This window comes from Mastigoproctus giganteus, chromosome 8 (assembly GCF_048544385.1).
Source record: "Mastigoproctus giganteus isolate SK-2022 chromosome 8, ASM4854438v1, whole genome shotgun sequence".
In the NCBI taxonomy this organism is placed as follows: Eukaryota; Metazoa; Arthropoda; class Arachnida; order Uropygi; family Thelyphonidae; genus Mastigoproctus; species Mastigoproctus giganteus.
The window spans coordinates 140,226,876-140,246,328 of NC_143582.1; the positions used below are offsets into that span (position 1 = coordinate 140,226,876).

Genomic DNA, 19,453 nt, shown 5'->3' on the forward strand with positions numbered 1-19,453 from the left:
ATAATTATTCTGTCTTATTCCACTTAATCATCCCTTTATCCATGGCAGTAACCTGCCCTTAATGCCACATTGCTCCAGTTTGTAGAGAAGTCTTTTATGTGCAACAACATCAAAAGCCTTCCTGAAATCCAAGTATATGATGTCAAAACAATTTTTTGCATCCAGTTCCTTTGTCACTGCATCACAGTAAACTATTAGATTGGTTAGACAAGACCACATGACAAATCCATGCTTTAACTGCAGTTTAATTGTGTTGATGTTCAAATGGTCCTGCATTACAACTACTTCTTTAACCAGCGAATCCATTATTTTTCTCGGGACAGACGTTAACAGATCTGTAATTACTCATGTTGCCTTTTGATCCTCATTTATGAATTAGGGATACGATCACACTTCCCCAGTCCATAGGGACCTCCCTGAATCCAAGGATGCTCTCATAATTATGGCTAATGTTTACTTACCTCCTTTACTGCCTCTCTTAATATAACTGGATAGATCCCATCCATCCATCCCAGATGCCTTTTTTGTGTCCGTCCTCAACAATTTCTTCTCCACTTTTCTTTCAGTTATCACAAAGTCATTTAGCACCTCATTTGAGTTTGATAAACTTCAGGCATCTCATTCCCTAAAGAATTCCTTATGTGTGATTGTAGATGCAAAATACCTATTCAATTTGTCCACAAGCTGGGCAGGTTCATTTACAGTTACTCCATAGACAACAAGTGGCTTAATGTGATTCAACCCCTTCCTTCTACTCTTAATATAAGCATAGAAGTCTTTGCTGTTTTTCTTTGCCAGAGATTTTTTATAATCGGTCTTAGCTTGCCTAACTTCCTTTGTGACATGATTACAGAGTAATTTATATCTACCACAGGCTTCTGAATCATCTGATAATTTATATGCATCCCATGCAATTTTTTTCTCTCCCACTTGTCTCAGTAGTTCATTTGACATCCATTTAGGAATAAGTTTTAGAACAGTATTTCTTTATTGGTATGAAAAGGTCGAGCAGCTTCTTTGATTCTTCCCTGAATATTTTCTATTGAGAATTTGCTGTTGGTAATATCATCAGTTGGTCCCACTGCATGCAATTTAAAAACTGTCTGAGACCTCTGTAGTCACCTTTATGAAAACAAAAGCCTTTCCCTTTAACCTTGACAGTAGTTACATCTTTAATTAAATTCCACATTAATACACTGTGGTCCCTGTCACCCAGTGGGTCTTTTAAATGCAGATTATTAATGCATGAAGATTCACTGCTGTTAACCAGATCAAGAGTGTTGCCTTTCTAACATGCTGCTTTAGAAAACGGTCATCCAAGAAATCCATAAAACTCTTGTTAGTGTGTGAGTGACCAACCCACAAATTCCAGTCAACATCTGGAAAGTTAAAATCCCTCATTATGAGACATTCTGATTTGCTGGCCCACTCTATTTCCCTGCATATCCATTTGGTATACTCACCACAGTCATTAAGCCTATAACACACTCCTACTCTCAATTTTGTTTTCCAGCACACCAAACTGACTCAATATTGCACTCGTCACCCAAGTCAACTGGATGCACTGCCTTAGATTTAATATTTTTCTTAACTAAGAGCATAACCCTTCCACCTCTCCTGTCCTGTCTGTCCTTCCTGTATACACTGTACTCCCATTATTCAAATACAGCATCACTTATGTCTGAGTGTGACCATGTCTTCTCTATTCCTACAATGCCTGCATTCAACAACTTAATCAGTACTTCAAATTCATTATATTTATTTACAATGTTCCTAGCATTGCTGTTCATGCACATGTTCTTACTCTTCATTACCCTAACACAGCCCATGTATTCATTTGTTCCATGATGACCCATAGCAGGGTCTTAAATCTGAGAACTTTACTTTCTAGGTTACTGCATGTACCAATAGTTACAATGCAAGAATCACCTTCACCTCTGCTTGTGCCTCTGGTTAAACTATTAGTCTGTCTATTCCCCCCAAGCTTCCTTGCACCATGTGGCTAGTAATAATCAGTGGTGGCTCGTGACTAATGTTTTGGGTGCTGCATCTTAAAGTTACATTAAATTGCCTTGGTTATAAGACATGTAGATATACACAGTAATAATAATAAGCAAATTAAAAATACTACAAAACATTAACTAAACATTTACCATTAACAGACTTGAACTTTTATTTAAAAACAAAATCCAATCTTTGGTTTTTATTTGTTGAAAATAGATTAATAACTTTTTCATTCAAGTTTGGTGCACTGTTGACCAAGCATTTCTCTATTGAAAGCATTGCTTGAACATTTACCCTTTCCTGATTCACAGTGCTCCTTAAAAATATTGTTATTCTTTTTAATGTTGAATGACAGCATTTGGGTTCTGAAGTAGTCATCGGAATGGTCAAAAGAACTTTTATGAGTTTTGTAAGTTCACCAAGAACTGCACTTGAACTTTTATTTAAAAACAAAATCCAATCTTTGGTTTTTATTTGTTGAAAATAGATTAATAACTTTTTCATTCAAGTTTGGTGCACTGTTGACCAAGCATTTCTCTATTGAAAGCATTGCTTGAACATTTAGCCTTTCCTGATTCACAGTGCTCCTTAAAAATATTGTTATTCTTTTTAATGTTGAATGACAGCATTTGGTGCACTGTTGACCAAGCATTTCTCTATTGAAAGCATTGCTTGAACATTTAGCCTTTCCTGATTCACAGTGCTCCTTAAAAATATTGTTATTCTTTTTAATGTTGAATGACAGCATTTGGGTTCTGAAGTAGTCATCGGAATGGTCAAAAGAACTTTTATGAGTTTTGTAAGTTCACCAAGAACTGCAGCTGGATTATTTTCTGAAATAAATTTCAGCAAGTCAGTTAATTTGCAATAATTGTGTAGATCACGTTTGCTATAGAAATCTTGTAATTCTCTAAGAAGTTTTTCTTTTTCAATCATGGGATTGAAAAAGAAAATCACTCAGTAGTCTCCCGTACCTCTTCCATGGGTATTTTTGTACGAAAAATAACAAAATTTTCCTTGTTAAACAATTTAGCAACAATTAATTGCTTTGTAAAAGGATATCTCTCACTTCTGTCAACACTTATATAGTCGCATACTTCCTTCACTTCAATTTTGAAGGATTTTCACAGTACATTGAATTCCTGATTTTTAGAATGGCATTCTTAAAATTTCCTATATATTCATGTATTTTAACTGCCTCAATTTCTTGATATTGCATTTGATTATAAATAACTTCCACATGAGGCATTATCTGATGGAAAAGTCCTAACCAGAACTCGAAAATTTCATTACTCAAGATGTGCAAAATTCCAGTTGCTTCTGAAATCGTCTTACCTGCATTTGCTGTTGCTTGTATTTCCTCCCTGCACTTTTTTAAGGATTCAAAATTTTCATAAACGCTGTTCATGGTGCGTATATTGAAGTTCCATCTTGTAGAGAGAAGGTCGGGCAACACGGCTGTCCATATGCTTTCTGAGAACACAGAGATGCTGTGGTGATCTTGAGAAAAATGTTAGTATTGAACTGAGGTTTGAAAAGAATATTCTTGAATCTTAGGTACTACTTACTGGATTTCTCATCATCAGATTCAGTTGGCGTGCATAGCAGTGAATAAAATGTGCATTTTTGTACACTTCTTTTATTTTAGCCTGAACTTCCCCTTTCCTGCCTTTCATCACGCTTCCTAAAAGTAATAGTGAAATCACATTATCAATATGTTTCTTTGAATTCTCATGTTTTAGAGTTTTTTCTTTCATTCTGTTTATGTTTGTAAAGACACTTTTTGTCCACGTTACGTCACCTCCAAACAGTAAACGTGGAAAACAAAACAATGTATTTTTAACTTCACAACCATAAAGCCAACTTTTCCTTTGGTACCATTCAGTTTTAAAACTGCGAATATATTTCTATTATTACTTATTCCCCGCTGAGAAATTTGAATCTTTGGTGTGGAGAAGCCTTCTTTTTTAATCGCATTTTTTTTGTTTGGAGAGATAACTGTGAAAAACTAAGTTGATGAAGTTTATTCACCATCACGCGATTTACTTCACGGGAAAGCATGGAGGCCATGATCGAATCAAATTTCACAAAATCGTGTGTCGTAGAAATAATGTTTTACTTACACATCACCTCATAATATAACTTCAACTTACCAAGTTCAAGCTCAATTCGCAATTAAGCTGTAATCACATAATTACACTGTTGAATTGAATAATGACTTAACCCTGATATTATTTAGTTACTAATGGGAATTCAGACGAATAACAAAAAGACACCGACACGGTGGCTAGACACTCATCATGGTCAATGATGAAATCTGCACTGCATGCTTTACAATGACTTTGATTCATTTCACCTATAAAGAATGTATATTGGCAAATTGCCAATATGCTGGTTGCCAATGGCAACCAACTACAAGATATTCACTGGAATGCAAAAGGTGTCACTGCATGGCACACAGTGAGTCCTATGGTTAATTAAACTGCAAAGTTGTAAATGATTTCGTGTTTTTATTCATTTATTATTGAAATGATTACTGGAAATAGAGGATGTGCGTACAATATGTCGGTCCTGTTAATAAAAATATTCATTGCGTTGCATTGTTCTTCACAAAATTTCATATAACTCTGTTCACTGTATATCTAAGATTTAAATAGCTGGAAGTGCCGCAGTGCCTATGGACAAGCCACCCCTGGTAATAATTGTAATGATAATGAAAGTGCTGCTCATTATGGCAGTCTGACTAGCATTGGTCATTCAAATTTCCTTCCCATTGAAATTCTAAGGCTATAAATATTCTTTTTGTTACTATACAATACAAAATATAATGCTCAATACTTTTTTATTGAGCATTAGAGCTCTGGTTCATACCATCTAATTCATTTTTGTTACTATACATTTATTTCTGTTCTGTATTTTGTGGATATTGCAAATAAATACAATATTCAACTGAAATTACAAAACAAGACAAAAAAAAAAAAAAAAATGTGGCTTCTGAGAAATGAAATAATAACAACACTAACTGTGGAAATAAGATACCACATAATCATCTGTGTTTTATTTCAGGGGAGAAACAACCTTTAAATTTAAAGAATACTGATGATATTTTAAGTTGTCCTTATGTGCTGTGATGTAATGACTAGATCGTAGATATAGCTTAGCTTAATTTTTCAGCACTCACCTCATAGTAATTCGCTTAGTTGGTTGAAAGTTTTGCCATGTGCATAGGGGTTAAGAGATTCTAATAACTTACGGGGATTATAAATTTAAAAACTAACTTATGGGTTTTAAACATTTTTCTAAGAAAGGAAAGTGCACCTTTCTTAAAGAATACATAAAATTCTTATTATTAACAATTTCTCTTGCGTATCTTTGGTCACTATTTTGTGAATAGTAATTATTAAAATGCAATTCTCAATTCAAAAAAATTTAAAATATTTTTTTTTTATAATTAAAAAGAAAACAAAAAAAACAATACTGACATATGCAATGTAAGCAAAAACTGTATTATTTTTAGTCAATATCTTGTAAATGAATTTTGTAAACTGCAAATATTAAAATACCATTTTAAATTAAAAAATTAAAAATTAATTTGATATAACTAAAAAAAAATGTTTGACAGATATCATGCAAGCAAATTAGTGTCAGTAAGAGATGGTTAAGAGATTGCAGGAATAAATTTTATTCCTCCCTCCTCACTGTTCTCAGAAAACATTATGCTTTTAAAACATTAGTGGACTGAGAAGTGGCAACTGAAGTTTAACATTGACAAATTCAATGAGAATATATCAACTGTGTGGTACTACACTCGGTGTGGTAGAGAATGAAAAAAACCTGGGGGGAATGTGCAGTCAGATATGAAATTTTCTGAGCAGTGCAGGCCTGCTCAGAAAATTTCAGAGCAGGTCAGAGCAGGTCATGGTGTCTTGTTAATAATATACAGGAATTTTGCTAGTAGGGATAAGGAGGTGATTATCCCTACTAATGGTGTGGCCTGACCATTGCCTTTGTATAAGGCAATGATCAGGCCACACCTTGAGTACTACATCCTTTTTAAATGAGGCCTCCAGACCTGTACACAGGTCTGGAGGCCTTGTTTTAAGAAGGATGTACAGTTGCTAGAATGACTACAGAGAAGAGCAACAAAGGAGGTGCTGCTACCAAGGAAGGCTTAAGTTCTGCAAATTGCAGGGTCTGGAGACTAAACACCTGCGAGGTGATCTGATTTAGGAGTATAAGGCCTTGAATGGGTTGAGAGGCCCAATGCTGATGGGATTCTTCCTCTTGCTCAGATTACAAACATGAGAGGCATAAATTCAAATTAGGGAAAGACGGTTGTATTGCAGATGTGTGGAAATTTGCCTTTAGCCAGTGGGTAGTTGATTGCTGGAACAAATTTTCATCTGTTGTTTGATATCTAAAATAAATTCAAGGGAGAACTGAACAACCATTTAGAGCGAATGGATGTGTGAAATTGGATTATTTTGATTTTATTTATTAATTTGGCCCTAAGACGTTGGCACTAAAGATATTAAGAGTAGGAGACTGGTAGATTTACTTAACAAGTACAGGTCAATGATAAAAAAAATCCATGAGTTAGGGTTGAAATTGAAAGTGTCTGCAATTCTACCCAGACACGATAGGAGGGAGTATATGATGAGAGCCTTGTCAATCAATTTGAACCTGGAGAGATTGTGCAAGGCTCAAGGGGAAGAATTTTTCTTAGCCTGGTCTGTGCTTGTTAACAGGAGAGACTGCTTCTACAGGGATGAGATACACTTAAATAGAAAGGGGGCAAGAATATTTGCTGATGCTATTGAGGCAGTGTTAGATGGGTTGGAAAACTGCTAGCTTGGGGGGGGATACACGGATTAATAGATTAATAGTAGCCGCTGACAGTGGTGAAAGTGATTCTTGCACTGCTTCTACTGGAATGAGCAGCAGCCTGGAAAACAGGGTCAAGGGATTCCAGAGACTGCTGGGAGTCATTGCGGAACAAGTAAATACATGGGCTGTATTATTGTAGCTAAGAATAGGAAAAGGTGTATGTATACTTGTGGGTACACCAACACTGGGAGTTTGGTAAATAAATTTGATGAATTTGAGTTGTTGGTAAAAACATCAAAGGCAGATATTGTTGGGATATCAGAGATGTGGTGTCACACAGATATAAGGAATGCAGAACTGGAATTTGGGGAGGACAATGTGTACAGGAAGGGAGGAGAGGTTATGATATTAGTTAAGAAACACATAAAATCTAAGGAAGTACAGCTAGTCAACATGGCTGGACAGTGCAGTGTCGAGTCAGTCTGGTCAGATATAAGCACGGGAAAACAAAATTGAGAGTAGGAGTGTGTTGTAGGCCTAATGACCCTGATGAGTATAATAAACAACTGTACAGAGAAATAAAGTGGGCCAATAATTCATCATGGCTTATAATGGGAGATCTGAATTTCCAGATATAGCCTGGAATTTGTAGGTTGGTCACTCACACACTAGCAAGGCTTTTGTGGATTTATTGGATGATTGTTTTCTACAGCAGCATGTTCGGGAGGCAACTAGAGGGAGTAATACTCTTGATTTGATTATCAGCAGTGATTCTTCATGCATTAAGAATCTGCAGATAAAGGAACCACTAGGTGGCAGTGATCACAGTTTGCTGAAGTGGGATTTTCTCAAAGAAGTAACTACCACCAGGGGTAAAGGGAAGGGTTTTTGCTTTCGTAAACATGACTACGGTGGTCTGAGACAGTGTTTAAATTCTATATTGTGGAAATAACTGATGACGTTACCAACAGCAAATTCAAAATGGGAAGCATTCAAAGAAATAATCTTGGAAGCTACTAAGCTTTTCATACCAACTAAGAAATATTGTTCAAGGTTTAGGCCTAAATGGATGTCAGATGAAATAATCAGACATGGCAGAGAAGAAAAATGCATGGGATACATATAAATTAACAGGTGACACAGAAGCCTAAGATAGATATAAGTTGGTTTGTAACCAAGTCACAAAGGAGATTAGGCAGGCAAAGGCAGATTACAAGAAATCTTTGGCAAAGGATGCAAAGAAACACAGCAAATAGTTATTTACTTATGCAAACTGCAGAAAGAAGGGGATGAATCAGATTGATCCACTTGATATCGATGGTTTAACAGTTGATGATCCTGCTCAGGTAGCTAACAAACTAAATGAATATTTTGCATCTACATTCACGAAATGCCAGAGGTGAATTAATCTCTTGCAGTGAGCTAAATGATTTTGGAATAACTGAGAGCAAGTGGAGGAGAAATTGTTTAAAATAAACATAAGAAAGGCACCTGGGGTGGATGGGATCTATCCAGTTATATTAAAGGAGGCAGCAAAGGGAGTAAGCAAAAAATCCTTAGTCATAATTATGAGAGCTTCCATGGACTCAGGGGAGGTACCAATGGACTGGAGATGTGCAAATGTGATCCCAATTCACAAAGGAGGATCGAAGGGCAACACAAGTAATTACAGACATGTTAGTTTATCTTCTGTTCCAGGAAAATTAATGGAGGCACTGGTTAAAGAAGCACTGCAGGATCATCTAGACAAGACTTCAGTTATAGCTTGGACACAGCATGGGTTTGTTAAGGGGAAGCCTTGTCTGAACAATTTGATTGTATACAATGATGTGGTCACAAAGGACCTGAATGCATATAATAATTTTGATATCATATATTTGAATCTTAGAAAGGTTTTGATACTGTTGCACATGGAAGACTGCTGCACAAATTGGAGCAGTGTGGCATTGGAGGTAAATTGCTGCTATGGATAAAGGGATGGTGTAGTGGGAGAAGACAGAAACTGGCAATCAATGGACACACTCTTTGTGGACTAATGTGATTAGCAGAGTCCCCCATGATTCAGTATTGGGCCCATTATTGTTTTCTGTATTTATTAATGATATTGATGATCATATCAGGCTTAATGTCCAAATTTGCAGATAATACGAATGTCGGCAGGGTTGTTAATGACACTAATGACAGTATGCTGCTGCAACAAGATCTAGAAAAGTTGAACAGATGGGCTGTGTGGTGGCAACTGAAGTTTAACATTGACAAATGTAAAGTACTGCATGTGGGTATCAATAACCTCAGAGTAACATATCAACTGTGTGGTACTACTGACAGTGGTAGAGAATGAAAAGGACCTGAGGGTAATTTTGCAGGCAGATATTAAGTTTTCTGAACAGTGCAGACGGTCTGCAAGAGTAGCTCATGGTGTCTTGTCAATGATATGCAGGAATTTTTCTAGCAGGGATAAGGAGGTGATTATCCCCTTGTATAAGTCAATGGTGAGGCCACACCTTGAGTACTGTATACAGGTCTGGAGGCCTAATTTCAAGAAGGATGTAGAGCTGCTGGAACGAGTACAGAGAAGGGCAACAAGATTAGTGAATGGAACAAAGGTGTGCTCTTACGAAGAAAGGCTTAAGTTTTGCAAATTACAGTGTCTGGAGACTAGGCACCAGCGAGGTGATCTGATAGAGGTGTATAAAGCCTTGAATGGTTTGAGCATGCTCAATGCTGATGGGATTCTTCCTCTCGCTCAGAATAATCACCTGAGAGGGCATAAATTCAAATTGAGGAAAGACAGATGTAGGATAGATGTGCGGAAGTTTGCCTTTAGTCAGTGGGTGGTTGATTACTGCAACAAACTTCCATCTGTCGTTGTAGAAGTTGATAGCTTAAACAGATTCAAGGCAGAACTAGACAAACATCTGTAGCGAGTGGATGGATGAAATTAGGTTTTTTTTTTTTTTGGCTGATGCTAAATGAATTTGCTTTCTTGCATCATGTGCCAATGCTAATGGTAATATATTTTTTTTTTAGCTGATGCTGTATAAGCTTGCTTTCTTGTCATTAGCGTCTACTAATGCTAATGTATCTTATTGTATTACTTAGAAATAAAATTTGTCTTTCACCATCCTCATATAAACATTCTGAATGATTTCTGTGACCAACATTAAGTTACTTTAAGCACTTTCACCAAATCCACAAATTTACTAAAGCAATGCCTGCAGTCGGTTGCATGCATTGCTTTGGTAAGTTCGCAGTTCACCTTCTATAAGGCTGACCGGGCTAGCTAGGTGGGGTAAAGTGCCTGCCTGGCAACCCAAAGGTTGCGGGTTCGAATCCCGCCTCGGGCTTGGATCAGAGTAAAATGCAAAAACTTTGGGAGGTGCATTATGGCCACAGAAGCCGATGCACCAACAACTAACAAAAGGAAAACCTATAAATATTACAATGTATTTATCTGTGTTTTTTTTTTTTTTTTTTTATGAGAACCCCAAACACGAGAGGTATTAGAACCTATAGTACTTAGTACCGTGCTTGGGTTGGAGGTTGAGAAGACGAAAGAAGATATTTGTTGATATTGGACTTGAACTTCTGTAGATTGTAATTTTCAGGAAATACGTATGAAGGAAGGTTGTTCCAGAAAACGGCAGTTGAATGAATAAATGAGGAAGATGAAAAGTTGGTTCTGTGGGTTTGAAGTTGGACAGTAAATGGATGTTGGCTGGTGGCGGCACGTGTTCGGACTGTTTTGAAAGAGAGAGCGGGAATTATAGAAGCCAATTCAGAAGAACAGTGCCCATGGAAGTATCTGTAGAAGAGGCATGCAGCAGAAACAGTGCGTCTATGAGAAAGTGAGTGGAGACACTCTGTTAGAGATGAATCATTAATTAACCTAACTGCCCTCTTCTGAATGGAATCAAGAAGCCTGAGAGAGGTTTTGGGGGCACCACCCCAGATGTGGGAACAATATTCCATGGCACGGCGGATTTGCGATTTATACAGAGTGAGCAGCTGTTTGGAAGAAAAGTAACGCCGAGAGCGAAAGAGAAAACCAAGTTTTTTAGATGCAGAAGAAGCAATATTTGTAATGTGCTTGTGTCAAGAGAGATTAGAAGTCAGGGTAATCCCCAAAAGAGATATATCATTTTGCCTAGAAATCGGAGTGTCACTAAAGATAAGCATAGGAGCAGAAGAATCCTTTTTGCGAGATATAAGACAAGATTGAGTTTTAGAAGGGTTGAAATCAACTAAGTTGTCTTTGCCCCACTGGAGAATTACCTGAAGATCGGCATTTAAGGAATTGGCAGCAGATTTTCGAGAACTTGAAGCTGATTGAGCTGGACAAGGTTTCTCAAAATAGAAAGTTGAATGCAATGTGCTATCATCGGCAAAACTATGGATAGGATTTCCAGTCAATGGAAGAAGGTCATTGATATACAAGAGGAAAAGAGTGGGGAAAAGAACTGAACCTTGGGGGACACTGGCATTAGTGGAGAAGTTAGAAGATAGAGGGCCATCTACCATCACCCTCAGTGAGCGATCAGAGAGAAAACTGGATAACCAATTACTAAAAACAGTTGGCAAACCATAAGATGGAAGCTTGTTTAGAAGACCTTTATGCCAAACACGATCAAAAGCCTTTGAGATGTCAAGAGCAACTACTTGTGTTTCACCGAAACTTTCCATTGAATTAGTCCATAAATGGGTAACATAAGCCAGAATATCACCAGTGGATCGACACTGACGGAATCCATACTGGCGATCGTTGATCAGACGGAAGGTTTCTAGGTAGTTTAAGAGTTGGCGGTTAATTGATTTCTCCATTACTTTAGAAAGAGTAGAAGTAACTGCAATGGGACGATAATTGAATGGGAGGGATTTGTCACCCTTTTTAGGAACTGGCTGGATATGAGCAAATTTCCAAGCAGAAGGAAAAACACCTTTGGAATAAGAAAGTGAAAAAAGGCAGCAAAGAATAGGAGTAAGTTCAGGAGCACAGGTTTTGAGAACAAGTGGAGAAATACCATCAGGACTTGGAGCTTTCTTAGCATCAAGATTCATCAAAATCTTTTGTGCACAAGTTATGCTAATACACTTGATATGTACAGTAGACTTTCGAAATAATGGCACCTTCGGGGAGTCAAGGTGCCGTTATTTCGATTTTTCCGTTATCTATTTTTAATGTGTTTAATGCAGAAATAATGAGTCCAAATAAGAAATTGAGAGAATAAGAATGCAATTTTATTAAATGCACATAAAGAACATAAAATGTAGACGATCCAATGTTATATTCTCTCATTACACTTCTGCTTACGCCCCATTCTATTTTTTTCTTGTGTCAAGTTTAGTCAGTGCATGTAGCACAGTGGTATCGTCACTATCCTTCCCACACCAGGTAGAAACATCTGGGTTTAAATCCCATCGATGATGCGAGGAACTTTTATAGGCTTTTTTCACTCTGAGGCTGAGTTAGTGGGTCTCAGGCATAGATAGCAAGGTTTTTTGGTCTGGCAAAACAGGGAAATCGAGCAGAAAACATGTAATTTACAGGCATAATACACATGGGTATATGAATTAACATTCCGAGTGACCCTAATGTAATAGTTTTGATTATATCAAGTTTGTTACTAAGCTTTAATGTTGTTCTTCTTTCCTTCTCTGTAAGTTTATAGTTTATTAAGATTTATTAACTTTAGAAGCCATAGTGAGGGGTTTTTAATTTAAAATAAATGTAAAACAGTGGTATAATCCGTGATATCAGTACAGAATTCACTTTGAAAATGGTGAACGTAAACAAATCTTTTTTTCGGCACTGCAAGACATCTATGCTGTATGTATACATCCAATCTCACTGTGCCGTTATTTTGACAGTTTACTGTACATTGGCATTCAATACTGAATATTAGAAATGAGATGAATTTCACACATTTTACATTTTTATTTACACTGGAATAAAAGTACACTTTGGCCGACACCATTACATATATAGTGTTTTAAACGTTTAAACCTACAATCTTTGAAAAATCTCATTCATGTAATGAAAATTAAATTAATACACAGTTATTGCCACATTAAAGCATACAATTATACCTAAATATTTTATCAAAACATCTTAAATTCTGCATGTGAATGCAAAACATTAAATCCTGGTGAAGGACCTTTCTGGCTATCAGACAGATGGGTCTGAACTGTTCAAAAAAAAAAAGAATATGAAGAATAAAATTCATATATTCAATTTCCATCACTTTTAGATATGAATTTTTCAGTTAACTGGCCAATTGTGATGGGGAAATTTTCCATATCACTGAAAACCACTGTCAGTCATTCTTCGATATTTTGTGTAAATATTACACTAGTAAAAAAGGATCCAGATGAAAACACCCTACGTTAAAACAGGATTAGCTAAGTAGGATAACATCAGGTAGGGCTTGAGAAACCTATTTCTTATTAGTAATTTTAAGTTAAGGTCAGGACTTGTGGTGGTGGGGGATAAGGAGGATTAAGTTTTTAAAAAGAATGAGTTTTTAAGTGAAAAATATATTATGCTGAAGACCAATGTGGTTTATTATGCTAAAGAATGGTGTTGGCTAAATAATGATAATAAATTTACAGTTAAAATAAGTATTATTGTATAATATTTACTTTATTTTAAAATCATTACTATTATTACATGTCACTAAATTTACAGTTATGTATATTATATAATACTTACTTTTACTGATGTACGAGTTACTCTATGTGGATAAGCAGATTCTCTAGCTGCTACTGATATTTGAAACCGGGCACGTTCATACTGGGCCATCAGCTGTGTGGATGTAATACGTCCATCACTAGAGATATTAAATGGAGATGGAATAGGTCTAACACTTCCAGTCACACCAGGATGAAAGAGATTAATATTTTCCAGGCGATAGTTTATAGTTCCATTCGGTCCATAATCAGGATCAGTTGCAGATACCGAGATAACAACATCCCCAACCTGAGTAGTATAAGGAACACCTAGAGTTTAAAATGCACATATTTTATAAAGGGAAAATAACTGATGGAAGGGGAAGGCAAGTGAGAAAATTAATGTCATGAGAGAGAGAGAGAGAAACAATTATGATTGAACAAATATGGAAAGGTTAACCTTAATTAACAAGAATTTCTCAAGGGGCTATGAATAACAAAGATAAAAAAAACAGAAACCTAATAGTTCAGGTAGCCCTTGGTTTATGACAGTTTGTTTTTCAACAATTCACAATAACGGCGGTTTTGAAACCAGAAGGCTAAAAATATCAAAAAACCATAAAAAATGTCAAAAATGAGCAACTATAAATACCAGATATAATGTAAAAAAACAGCATAGCCAATCAAATATGAGAACTATCCCCATCTACCATCTAAGCCAATCAGGGATGAGGAGAGGGACACTCAGTTTGCATATTGGTGTACTGTTGTTTGGCCACTATTCTACACTGTAAATTTGTGAGTTTTAATTAAAAATTGTTGATTAAATTAATAAAATAAGAGCTGACATGTCTAGTAAGAGAAGTATAGTAGAGCCAAGTGAATGTGAAAATGTCACTAAAAAGTCACATAAATCTATCACGTTGGAAAAAAAAAAAAAGATGGAGGTAATTCATAGAATGGAAGATGTCAGACATGTCCTAATGTGTGTAGAAGTATGAGATTGCCTCCATCAACTGTGAGTACCATACTGAAAAATGCAGATAAAATAAAATAGTCAATGCAACATGCTACAAGAGTAAGTGTGACACAAGTGAGTTATAGCAGAAGTGAACTTTTAGAAAAAACATGGAGAAACTATTGTCATCGTGGATGGATGACTTAAATCAAAAAAACATTCCGTTGACTCAAGCTGTTATTACTGATAAGGTAAAAGGTAAAGTTAATTTTTTAAGATTTTAAGAAAACAAAGGGTGGTGATGAGACATTTTTAGGTAAAAAGGGATGGTTCATGCGATTTATTCTCAAAGTAAGTGCTGCTGTGTGAAATTAAGTGGCATGACAGCAAGTGCAGATGCTTTGGCAGCTGCAGCATTTCCTGCACAGTTCCAAGCCATTGTAAAGGAGGGTAATTAACCTCCTGATCTCATTTTTAATGCTGAGGAGACTGGGCTTTATTGCAAGAAACTGCCCTCACGAACTTTTATTGCCCATGAAGAGCAGGTTTCAAGGCTGCAAAAGACAGGCTAATGCTTCTGCAGGGCACAAATGTCTCACCCAGGTGATAGGAATAAAAGAACATAGGGAAAGAGATTCATATGGTGGACTGTGCTTTTTGCAGTTCTGTCCCACACTGGCCTGGGGGTTACCATAATGGCCAGTGTCAGCATCACACTCATGCCAGCTAGGAAAAGCTACAGCATGGAGTCAGCTTAGATAACCATGAGGTCCTTGAGGGCCTGCATAGTCTGTCTGGTGAAGAGGCTAAGATAGAATATGCAATTAATAATAACTTTCATTCACTTAACATTCACACAATTTTACTTTTTATAGTTTTTTTATTATACTTTATATTTTCTTTTATATATTAGATTAGATATCGATCAGTGTGTTTGACAGGTGTGCCATTTAAGTAGAAAAGATTTGACTTACTCTGTCGTACCTCTACATATTATGTAAAAAAGCGTGGGTGGGGGTTGGTGAGCAAAGCGAGCAGGGAATGGAACCACCTAGTTGTTATTAAAAATAAATAAAAATCCTTCACAAATGTGCAGACAACACTATGGCTATAATCTTTCATCCAGCTTTGTATCTGGCTTTTCACTTACCTATAAAATAATGCATTTATAAGTAACTTATTTCATCTGTGGAAAAGCAGGTTCCTAGAATGCATTTTGTGAATTAATAGTCTCTATTAGAAGGCCTCCATAGCCGAGTGGTCAGGAGCGGGAGTGCAGTGGCACACGCTCTTTGAGTAGACCGGGGTTCAAGCCCCTGACTGCTGAATACGGTCGATCTGCCAACCCGCACTGGACCAGCCTGGCAGATTATGGTCCATTTTCCCTCAGCATGAATTGTTGAGGAGGCTTCCATCCTGCAGTGGGTTGATAATGGCTGCAATTTACTTTTTTTTTTTTATTAGGTGAATTAGGTGACTATTATACTGCAGTGCATGCCTAATAGTTTTCCAGATGTATGCATCAATGCTAACCTGGGTTTTTCTGCCCATTTATATGGAATCTAGGTAGAAGTATATTTTGTGGCAGACATTCAGGATATATATATATTTTTTTGCAATACCTTGAAGATCTGTTGCTTAACCTAACAGTGAAATTAAAAAGAAGATGGGCATTACCATTCTACTTTTAATTTTTGGAATTTTTTTTTCTTTTATTTCGCTTTAACTGCCAATATTTCATGTTTTCTGATTAGAGTGTAATGTTTATTTTATGAAAGTTTTGAAGTTTAAAAAAAATATCAAAATTAAAAAAAAAAAAAAAGTTCTTTGTTTTAAAAATACTTTTTAAAATGTAAACATCAGACTTAGTACTTTATATTTTCCAATTTAAGAGATTGAGAAATGTGTGAAATTTCAAACTGCACATATATTTCTGCTTGTTAATATATAATATATCATTAAACAATTTAAAAACATTATTAATTAATTCAATATAATTAATTGATTACTATTGATGTTACCAACAGAAAATTCTAAATGGGAATTATTCAAGAAATTAACCTTGGAAGCTATACTACTTTTCATACAAACTAAGAAATACTATTCAAAGTTTAGGCCTAAATGGATTACTATTGATGTTACCAACAGAAAATTCTAAATGGGAATTATTCAAGAAATTAACCTTGGAAGCTATACTACTTTTCATACAAACTAAGAAATACTATTCAAAGTTTAGGCCTAAATGGATGTCAGATGAACTAATGAGACTTGTGGCAGAGAAGAAAAATGTATGGGAAGCATATAAATTATCATGTGATACAGAAGCCTGTGGTAGATATAAGCTAATCCATAATCAAGTCACAAAGGAGTAGGTATAGGTATGTTGAGGGTCTGACGGCTCCAGGGATTTCTCCCATCTCTGCGTATGTTCTATGTATCGAGTGACAGTACCCTGTCTATGCCAGAGGTTTAAAAATAATGTATGAGTGTCATGTGGTATGTAGTTTGTTGTGCCCATTGTTCATCCGGCCTGTTGGCCGCCGGGTTCCCCAGTGGGACCCGGCATTACCATACCTAGTGACAGGGACGCCGGCCGGGTGTACCAAGAGACTAATTATACTCTGGCAGATCCTGCCACTTATACTTTCCTGGGATTTCGGTGATTAGGACCTAAATAAAGGTTGGAGTTATTGCTGTTGATTTAAGTAAAATTGCATTTAGAAAGCACTGTGTGGGGTTTAACACTGAAAGAACTATTTCTAGAGAGCCTAAAAGGTCGGGCAAAATTTGATGTGATTTAAATTTGGATATGTGGGGCAGCGCTGTACAAGAGAAAGTGATGGGAGGGAGGGTGAAGATGGGGGATGAAATAGGAAGAAGAGGGGTCGGATAGGAAGGTGACCCCCATTTTCAGTGGGGCATGCCCATGCCCCACGACAGTGAAAATATGGGGAGGCGAGGAGAGGAGAAGAGCAAACAAATACCCCCTCCCCTAAAAAAAAAAAACTAAAAAAAAAAAAAAAAAAACATGCGCAAGGGAGTGCAGTTTTGGTTTGAAAGTAGGCCATCCAAATGACAAAAAGTTTTGTCTTTTTGTGGTATGGTGAGTTTTTTTACTTGTTTGACTTCCTGCATTCTTTCTAGTCGGGTTGCCTTTAGTATATTTCTATCATTGTTTTCCTTCTAGAAAATAGATCCTGGTCATATTGACTGAGTGCCTTGTAGTCCTCTTGAGTATCTAACAGTCTGGGTTCTTGGTTGTCTGGGATATATTGGATTGCCGTTATTAAGTGTAGTCGTAGGTCGTCATACAAATCGCACTCAAACATTAAGTGTTTACAGGACTCCGGGTCGCCACAGGGACAGTGGTGTTATTTATGATGCCAAGTTGGTGAAGTTTAGCTTTAAATGGATTGTGTCCTGTAAGGAGGAAGGTGGTATTTCGACCAGGGTGAAACCACGCTGTCGCCTTAGGGTACAGCTTGGTGACAGTGGGGAGGAATCTTCTGGTCACTGCACCTTTTCTTGTGTTTCTCCATCTCCTCTGCCAAATCTGGACGAGGTGGTCGGTGATTCTTCTCTTCTCATAGTTGCAGTCATTAGTGATGTCAGTGGTGAGGTCATACATTGTAGCTGATGTGTTTCTGGAAAGATGGTAGAGCAGACCACAGCGAGTAGCTTCGAGATCCAGGGGCAGAACTCCTACCAGGACTTGGAGAGCAGCCGTGCTAGTCGTTCTAGTTGCTCTTGACATGGTAAGGAGGATGGTCCTCTGAATGGTTTCGAGTATCCGTTTATTCACTTCTAGTCCCGCCCTCGCGTACCAGACAGGGGAGCCATATGTGATGGCAGGGATGAAGAGAGCTTTGTAGAATAGAGACAGGGTAGTACGTCTGAGTCCCCAGTCCCTGCGAGTGACTCTAGCGACAAGGGCCGCGTATCTTCTTATCTTTTGTTTAATATATTCTAGGTGTGGCTTGAAATTTAATTTTCTGTCCAGGATTATTCCTAGGTATTTAATCTGTTCGCACAGCTTAACTGTTTTGTTCTCAATCTTAATTTATGGTGGTCTTCTTAAGTCTAGCGTACCTTTTAGCAGCACCGATTTTGCCTTGTCGGATGCTAGTTTGAGCAAGTGTAGCTTCATCCAATCTAGCAGCTTTTGCTTGCATTTCTAGGGAAGATCTGCTGTCAGCCTCGATGGTCAAGACCAAGTCACCACCCAGATCCATGGCAAGGAATTTGTCTAGACCAAGTTCCACAGGAGCGGCCCCAGGACAGAATCCTGGGGGCAGCCCCTGCGGACTGGGCGACTGAGGCTTTTATATGGTGTGGTAACTTGCACCACTCTATCATCCAGGTAATCCTTCATTCATTTATAAAGATTCAATGGAAGGTTGGCAGCTCTGAGTCTCGCCAAGATGCTTGGCCACCAGAGGATATTGGGGGATTCACACATTAAAAGATTAACAGTAGCTGCTGGCAGAGGCAAAAGTGATACTTGCACTGCTTCTATTGTAATGAGCAGCAGCCTAGAGAGCAAGTTGCTGGGAATTTCAAGAGCTGCTGGAAGTCATCATGGAACAAGTAAATACATGGGCTGTGTTAGGGTAACTAAGAGTAAGAACAGGTGCATGTATACTTGCATGTACACCAATGCTAGAAGTATAGTAAAGAAATTTGATGAATTTGAAGTGCTGATCAATATATCAAAGACAGATATTGTTGGGATATCGGAGTTTCTAAATTCTGTACAGTGGGATCAACTGATGATGTTATCTATGGTGAATTGTAAATGGGAATCCTTCAGGGACTTGATCTTGGAGGCTACTAGACTTTTCATACCAACTAAGCAATTAAATGGATGTTGGATGAATTAATGAGGCTTGTGGCAGAGAAGAAAAATGCATGGGATGCATATAAATTATCAGACGACACAAAAGCCTTCGGCAGATATAAGCTAGTCTGTAATCAAGTCACAAATGAGGTCAGGCAGGC

General features: G+C 37.2%; 1 protein-coding gene across 1 annotated transcript in view; it reads right to left on the reverse strand.

The window, feature by feature from the left end:
* The window catches only part of Cad87A (cadherin 87A), a 778,434-nt gene that overhangs the window by 132,998 nt on the left and 625,983 nt on the right, over positions 1-19,453 (reverse strand). The window contains exon 35 of the mRNA XM_090378948.1: positions 13,541-13,827. Within this exon, the coding sequence (XP_090235074.1) occupies positions 13,541-13,827 (287 nt within the window). The remainder of the gene's footprint in view (positions 1-13,540; positions 13,828-19,453) is intronic.